Here is an 8,513-nt window from a genome sequence, read left to right as displayed (position 1 = left end):
TTTAAACCTTTACGGGTCAAATCATTCACAATAATCTTGAACAAATTCTTAATCTTGCGATGCGCACCGACGCGCCCTTTACAGTTTGTTGTGACAGCAAACTTTAACGCTAATGCTGCGGGGGAGTCATCAGCACTACGCAAGATATGACCTAGGAGCTTCCACCTTGCTTTAGGGACACGATCTGATAGCTTTACTGAGTTACATCTTAGGTATAAGTTTGGATATTGTTCCATGAGGCCAATAAATGTTCAATAATGTTCTAAGGTGTTTTCTATGGCCAATGTCTAGTTTTTCTAGTGACTTTGCAGTAGGACACCAACTACTGCAACTATACATGATGATTGATACAATTTGGGCGTCGTATACTGCTATCTTTCTGGTAACGGATATATTCTGCTGAGACCAGATCTTAGTGAACTTATAGAACTAGAAGGCATTGACTTATCAATTAGAAAAAATGTTGTCTTAGAAAATTTGCATGTCAGATAATCAAATAATTGAATAGCTATATTATATAATTAGCTTTAATCAAAAAATTGTTTGTGTAAAATCCGGATTGGAGTATTATTTATGAGTCGCATTGTTGTAATGTATTCTGGGTAAAATTATCTTTATCCCGGTTGTTGCGACAAGTAAAAATGCTCTCATTAGGGAAAGGAGATTACTCGACGTTTCAATGTAACTACATCGTATTCATGATCTCAAATTATTTGTTATATAGTAGTGTTGAAAGTATTAAAACTATACTACTAGTATATTGAAAATAGTACTACTATATAACAAATAATTTGAGATCATGAATACGATGTAGTTACATTGAAACGTCGAGTAATCTCCTTTCCCTAATGAGAGCATTTTTACTTGTCGCAACAACCGGGATAAAGATAATTTTACCCAGAATACAAAAAATTGTTTATTGGCTCAAAATGATTGAAATCGTTTGAAAATTACTGACATTTCTATGCCTAACTTGTGGTTAGAGTTCAATAAATCTTAGCAGATTTTTGAGGTTCAGGGATTACTATCTGAAATATTAATCGTAAACCACTTCTTAGAATTACCGGGGTAATTACATAAAATGCTAGTTGTTTATTGCTTTCCTAAGTCTTCTTTGAGCTTAAAATGAGCCATTATGATTAAGCTTACCAGACATTTTCTTCGTACAAAAAACCTTTCTACCAAGCTTCTGACTCTAGTTCCAAAGACACAGTACTTATAGCCTCTCAAAAAACCTGCTTTACACCAGTTCTAAATAACCTGAATATGTCACAATATGTATTCATATTGTGATTGAATATGGGTATGTACCTGGCAGCACGCCAATCCCTGTATGAGTGTAAGTGTACGTGGTGCTCTTTCCAAGCTTATCCTCCGTGAGAGAAGCCGGAAGCGATCAATAGACTAGCAAGCAAGCATTGTAACCTCGTGCTAATACCATGCTATTGTTAAATTTAACCACAATCACAATGAACTCCAATTGCTTCAAATTGTTGGCCCTTTGTGGCAAAATTGTAAACCACTCAACTGAGTTTCTGGAGTAATTACAGTACAGTCTTTTCGTCAAATTCCAGTCGTTTATTGCTTTCCTAAGTCTAGTTTCTTGCCTTCTTTGAGCTTAAAATGAGCGATTAAGCTAACTACACATTTTCATGATACTTAAAGTTAAAACTTCTCAATACCGGGCCTATGATCCCAATTCCCAATCCGCAGTAGTTGTAGCCTCTCAAATATTACCTGACAAGCATTTTATTTACTGCATTAGGAGCCGATAAGGGCCATGCCCCGCCATATATGTATGTATTGTGTCGTATTATGATTGAATACCTATGTCCATTCGTCAAAACATGAGGTAATTCTAAGGTTTTTCTAGGTAGTTTTTTTTTCGGTTATAGTTCTAAGGTTTCCAGGGAACTGATTGTTGTTACTAGTACTACGTATATAGCGCAGAGATGTTTTGGTCCAAAAAATGACAACAATTTTCTTTTACATTTTTTAAGGCAAGTTAATTTCGTTGGAATACCAGCCAAATTTGCATAAAAGTGTATAGAACTAGGTGCACAAGATAGTATCGATATTGTGCTATTATTTCAAAATTTCCCCTGTCAAAAATACAATCGAATGGCGATATAGGGGTGTCGATATATATAATACAGTGTATGTCGATATTATACAGTATGATTATTGATTACCCATATTATATCATGTGGTTACACCTCTCATTAAAGTATTATTCTATTAATAATGCATTTATGAAAACAATACCTCCAAGCAGTTTGTACAGTGTACACTTAACACTTGTGATCAGTGTACCTCTATCTAGTGTAGGTACAGTTGGGAATGTATTGGATGCTTCATGAGGGGTAACCTAGTGCTCAGGGAAGCAAAGAGGTCAGCAGTTAGTGTTTTGGATTAAAGTCACACTCAAGTTGGGGTGCTTGTTATTTTAGCGGCTCTACAGCTGTTCGAATTGCTTTAGTAACTAATATATTTTCGCTCTTCGTATTGAGTAAATCGTTTGTCTGAGCCAAAATGTAATGACTAAAATTCAACTTTTAATTTATTCATTCCATGAAACTATGACATGTACTAAAAATACCGGACCTAAAATAATTCGGCACTGCGGATCCGGGCCAGATTGTTGCTTGACCACTGACCAGTGACCAGTACCCCACTTTATAATTATAATTGACTTCGCTGCCTCGACCAATATTGGTCTGTAATCCCTGGATTGAGATCTGTTGGCCGCAGTTTAATTTAGCTCATTTACCATAATAGTAATACCGCAAAAAGAATATGGAGTCATTCTGAAATGGGAACCAAACCACTGCGGTATTATAGAGAGATGCCCAATAAAGTAGATCATTCTCCAATTTTTGTAGGTGTTTTTGGACACAAAGTGAGTCATCTTACATCTTGTGACAAATGCTATGTTGCTCATGAGTCTTAAAGACCTTTCTAAGTTTCTAGTTAACAGTCCAATAGCCCATTTGTGAATATTGTCATTTTTCGCTCGGCAAAAATCCGTTTTTCAGCCACATTTCCGAAAAATTCGAGTGACCGCGAAACCCTGAAAAAGGGTGTGGCCGAAAACGCCGGTATCGCATTTAGTACAAAAAAGCTGCGAGCTGGTACAAAAAAAAAGCTAACGAGTTTCCCTTTCGTCTCGGACTAAACCCCGCACCTGCTTAAAATTTGCAGCCCTTATTAATCATAAACAATATATAATGTTAATAGGCACTTTCAGGTTGGATTATTCAACAGCATAGTATCATATCGTATTGTATGCTTATATGCTAGCCAGGTACTATAAGTATATACTAGCCTGATGGTAATCAGAGAGCATTGATGTAATGATTGATGTATACTATATATAGTAATACTAATGTACTGCGAGCTGGTCTCAAATCCAGACGCCATCATTTCATTTTCATTACAATAAGTACCTACAACCCTGTGTATAGTTATTGATTAGTATTACTGATTGAGTGATAACGTAGCATTACACAATACACGATTCTTTATTTTAACTTTATATCAAATATAAAGTTAAGACTGGATCGATTTGCTTGAATCTCAAAAATGGCGAGCTGGAAGCCAGTCTTACAGGTTCTAATCTGACGTATCAGAGTTACTTCAGCTAGTGAGTTATGTCCAATTTAAGGTTAAGACTTGATCTGGACGAGTCATTTTAGGGCTTACAAAATGATTTCCACCGGTATTTTGTCGAGCTGAATATCTTGCACCCTTTGAACATCCTCGATTTGCTTGAATCTAAAAAATGGCGAGCTGGAGGCTAGTTTTACAGAGTTTTAACATTAACAGTAACACATCAAATAAATTACAAGGTTAATATCTTACACCGGGTTTCCTGATAATTCAATACTTAAAATTCGAGAAGAACCCCCATTGAAGTTTTTACAATTATATGGGTAGGATGACTGAGGTTAGTTGAACTGGCGATGAGCATAATTGAGGGCGCATGAATATAATTTTACAATATTTGACTCCGACAGTATATGTGTAGTGTACGTGTCTAAGCTAAAATGCCTATAAATTATATTATCTCGACGTACTTCAAATTATATTATCTCAACGTAATCCAATTTCAATCTGTTGGAGGACTGTGATCCAGCCTAAGGAGTATAACTATAGTATTCATTTGCAAAGATTCATCCTTTTTTTTTTTCAATCATCGATAGTAATAGTATTACTTGCCATAATGTGCATTAATAATGAACTTTTAGGTACATTTTGGTGCGGGAAAAATAGTGCGATTCCGAAATCTGCACCCATCACACTTATAATATAAGTTATATATTGCATTTGTTTTCAGATTAGATATCAAATAAATCATTTTATATTCTCTAATCTCTAGGACCTTGAATATGCTGTTGAGGTATTTTCTTGTCCTCACAATTGCACAGTACGCGACTGAAGTAGATGGAAACCCCTATAAAGTAGGCCTCCTTCTAAACTCGGACGAGGAAATGGAATCAAATGCGATCAAACGTCTTGCGGACTTTACGATCTCGAACATGCCCGAATCAAACGTGACGTTGCAGATCGAAATCCAGCATTACGGCAGAACTTATTTTAGTCTGATGAGTGGAGTTTGCTCGCTCATTGACAACAACGTGGTTGCTATTATCTCAGCTTCCGACTCAACCTCAACTGCTGTACAGTCTAATCTTATTCGTCAGTATCAGATACCTTTTATTGCTGCAGTGGCTACAAATCCCTTCATAGAAAGTCCAGATGTTAACAATCTGGAGCTGCGACTCTCACCATCTGATATTCACCAAAGTGAAGCTGTATTCGCCTTGTTGAAAGAGTTCTACTGGTTTGAATTTTCCATTCTCGCTTCCACTGGTATTTATGGGATTAGAAGCACTGTTCGATTACAATATCTAGCATCGCAAGATATAAACTTTAACCTCAAGGACATTCAACATTTTGATATGAAAAAAGATTTGTCACAACCCTCGACGGTAAAGATTTTCTCAAAAGAACTAGAAGTGATTAAAGATTCTCTTGTCAGGGTTATTGTGCTAAGCTGTCATGGACGGTTCGCCAAACAGATTTTCAGGTAAAAACTAGTTATTTTTTGATCGATTATAAACACTTAAAGATAACAGATTCAAATTGAAACAGTCTGACCATAAATGACTTTTGGCCATCATGATTCAGGCCAAATTTCCGATGATTTCAATACCAAATACCCCTAAATATAACCAAAATTCGAACCTGCAGTGAAGCAAAAGAAATGGGATTGATGGATAAAGATTACATATGGATCACACTAGATGGGATCACAACAAGACCAGATACCATCGCATACGGAGACAAATCATATCTGTCATATTATCAAGGAATATTTGGAACCGCACCCCATTATGGTGAAGATAGTTTCGTTTACAACGTTCTAAAGGATGCCTATATACTACAGAAAGGAGGATCATCATCTGATTTCACCATGTCCCCCATAAAAGTTTCGGAAGGACTGCAAATTCTTCATACCTCCCTCGTTCGACTAGGAAGTATCGAAAGAGAAACTTTAAAGGATGTTAAGTGTGGTAAATCGGACACCTGGGCTGCAGGTCCAGCCTTGTTCTCCGATATGAGCAGTATTGCTGATGTCAACTATTTTCAGACATACGAAATCATGAATTTTAAAGCCAATGGATTTGAACGAGTTGGGTTTTGGAAATACGATACTGGACTTGTTGATTCAAGTGGTGAAATTGTTTCTTGGAGGAGCAGAAAAGATCTCTCTTTCATGGGAAATGTCGTTAAAGCACCATCTGGAATCGGGAGCAATCTAAATGGGTACCACCTAAGGGTTGGTGTTTTAGAGTCGCCACCCACTTCTCATTTTGTAAACAGTTCCGATTGTCAGAACGATCCCTCTTATCCAAGTTGCTGGATAGGCTGGACTCCCGATATTGTAGCGAGACTTGCTGAAGATCTGAACTTTACCTACGAATACGTGGTGCCACCTGACAGAACTTTTGGCATCTTCGACCGTGAGACAAATTCATGGGGAGGATCAATAGTAGGGGAGATCGTTAATCGAAGTATAGATCTCTCGTTAGCTTTAGCAGTAACAAGTGACCGAGCAAAATACATTGATTTCTCATCTCCATTCTATGAAGATTCTGCATCGATGGTCATGTACCCTGCAGTTGGGAGTGCAGAACCGTCTTCAAATTTGTGGTTCTTTCTAGAGCCTTTTGAGATGTCAGTATGGGGTGCCCTTATCATACTCGTCGTCGCTGTTGCCACTCTTACAAATTTCTTCAGCAAATTTTCTCCTTTTGGAAGTTTTGGCGAAAAAATCAATGCGATGCAACACTGTCCTTGCAAAAAATGTGCCTCAAGAAGAAGGGTTAAAAAGGTAAAGAAGTGTAGATTTGTTGACACAAAGAAGTTTGAATGCCTGCTTGATAAGGTTGAAGAAGACGATGATATGAATGATCTGTCTTTCTACAATTCAACTTGGCTCATCGGCACAGGTAAGGTTGAATATATATATGGATTTAAATAATGCTTAATAAATCTTCTAGTTATATAATTAAGTTAATGATAATCAATATGAACGCCCATGATCATAAACCTTTTTTTCCAGGGTTTGTACTGCAAGGTACAGATGTACTCCCAACTTCTCCTTCCGGAAGACTTCTCCTATTCACCTGGTGGCTGTTCATGATGATTCTAACTGCCATGTACACGGCCAACCTTACCACTAACCTGACGACGGAAACGTCGGGGCTTTCAGTAACTTCTTTTCAGGATTTACTTTCCCAGGACTATTACAGTTGGGGAACCGGTGCTGCTTATGACTATGTGGAAAGTCAGATTGAGAATGGTAATGATGCAATAATTAAGGACATATCTAAAAGTGCTCAAAAAATTTATTCTTGGGATGAGGTTGTAAGAAAGGTGAAGGAAGAAAAATTTGTATTTATCGATACGGGAAGTGCCATAGGGTACATATTTCGGAATGACTGCAAGAAAATTATCGCCGATACATCGAAATTTAACACCCAGTTCGCTCTTGGAATGCCGTTGAATACGCCGTACCTAGAGATGATAAACAAAAGGTTCATATCCTACAGAGAGGAAGGATTCTTCAATCTGGGGTTCAAGAAATGGTACGGCACTGGAGACTTAGACTGTGAAGCCAGCACTCCAAATATTGGAAGCGACGAGAAGTTCTCTCTCAAGGTCCTAATCGGACTTTTCCTCATCCTGCTATTTGGTGTTCTGTGGGCATTGTGTACGAGCTGTGTTGAATTCCTTGTCGTCTCATACTCGGATAGCATAGAAAGTGATACAACTTTTTATCAGTGCTTGCAAACAAGACTCTCTCTTAAAAAGCGTGAGGTGTGTGAGGAATGGTTTGGCGGCAATGACAACCGCGCTGCTTCCCGCAGAACCAGTACTCAGTCTTCGTCACGAAGTTCAAGTCTTCTAAATCGACCGCTGACGGAACGTGGTAATTTCATTCTAAGAGAGCGGAGCAGAGGGACATTTTGTTAACTTTAAATGAACGGCTGGCTATATCAGGTAAAATCTAAGAGTTCGAATCATCAACTGGGTATAAGAAAACTGTTACCTACGGTTTATGTAAACTGTTCCTCGATTAAACACGCTATCCCAAAGAACGAAGAAGGTATATTGTACTAATACAATCGTAGCTACAATAGATTCGTAAACTTAATACGTTAGTCTGTTAAATATGATTCAAAACTTTACAATACACCTTACCTGAACTGGAATCGAAGCAGGACACATGTCGAGGGTTGGAAGCAAACCTGGTGGGTTTTATTTTCAATCTCAGGTTGTTCATTCATTTTATTTTCAAATTCACAAATGTCGATTATCAATCTAATCGTCAACAATTTTTAAAAATCTATGGATTCTGTTATTTTAAAATGTTGCATATTAGGGGCATGACGGAAGCTATAGTTACATATTAGTTAAATAATTACTGTTTTCTTATGGACCCTTTATAGTGACATACAACTTCAACAAATGACTTACTAACGAGTAAATTATTACAAATTAAAGTTGACACTTTGATTGATACTATTACTAACAGTAGACTAAAAAAATCTTAACATACGCGTTTTCTTGGAATAATCACAAAATTAAAACAAGCGGACAATTATACTCACTTTATCCGGAAGGATGGCAGTAAGTTGAAATTCCAGGAGAGCTTCGGGAGCTTCAATCTAAAATTGCTGCGACGATTTGAAATCATCCCAGCAAGAATATCTCAAGAAGTCACGTTGAAATGGACACCTTCCACTAGCCGAACCTCGAATTGCACGTATGTTCATGTAATTTTTTGACTGCACTCCGAAGGATCCCCCACAGGCTCATTCACGTGGGGTGTCACGTGGGGTGTCTCGTGGGGTGACACGTGCAACATGCACATTGCACGTGCAAGATGTACGGGATGTGTTTTAGCTGCTGTACAAAACATCGTCCTCTGCGACTTCAACAGC

General features: G+C 37.7%; 2 protein-coding genes across 3 annotated transcripts in view; both read left to right on the top strand.

Annotated features, from left to right (window-relative positions):
• Positions 1 to 772: 772 nt before the first annotated feature.
• Positions 773 to 8,513, top strand: part of LOC134813643 (alanine aminotransferase 2-like) — a 55,756-nt gene continuing 48,015 nt past the window's right edge. For both annotated transcript variants that reach the window (XM_063821527.1, XM_063821525.1), the window contains exon 1: positions 773 to 796. The gene's annotated coding sequence lies outside the window, so the exon portion shown is untranslated. The remainder of the gene's footprint in view (positions 797 to 8,513) is intronic.
• On the top strand, positions 4,383 to 8,121 carry LOC134813406 (glutamate receptor ionotropic, kainate 4-like). The gene is made up of 3 exons (XM_063821147.1): positions 4,383 to 5,089; positions 5,254 to 6,515; positions 6,629 to 8,121. Exons 1-3 carry the CDS (start codon positions 4,389 to 4,391, stop codon positions 7,540 to 7,542), a joined length of 2,877 nt encoding a protein of 958 aa, XP_063677217.1. The 5' UTR covers positions 4,383 to 4,388; the 3' UTR covers positions 7,543 to 8,121.

The sequence above is a fragment of the Bolinopsis microptera genome, chromosome 3 (assembly GCF_026151205.1).
Source record: "Bolinopsis microptera isolate Bmic1 chromosome 3, MBARI_Bmic_1.0, whole genome shotgun sequence".
In the NCBI taxonomy this organism is placed as follows: Eukaryota; Metazoa; Ctenophora; class Tentaculata; order Lobata; family Bolinopsidae; genus Bolinopsis; species Bolinopsis microptera.
This window is presented reverse-complemented; position numbering and strand designations above follow the sequence as displayed.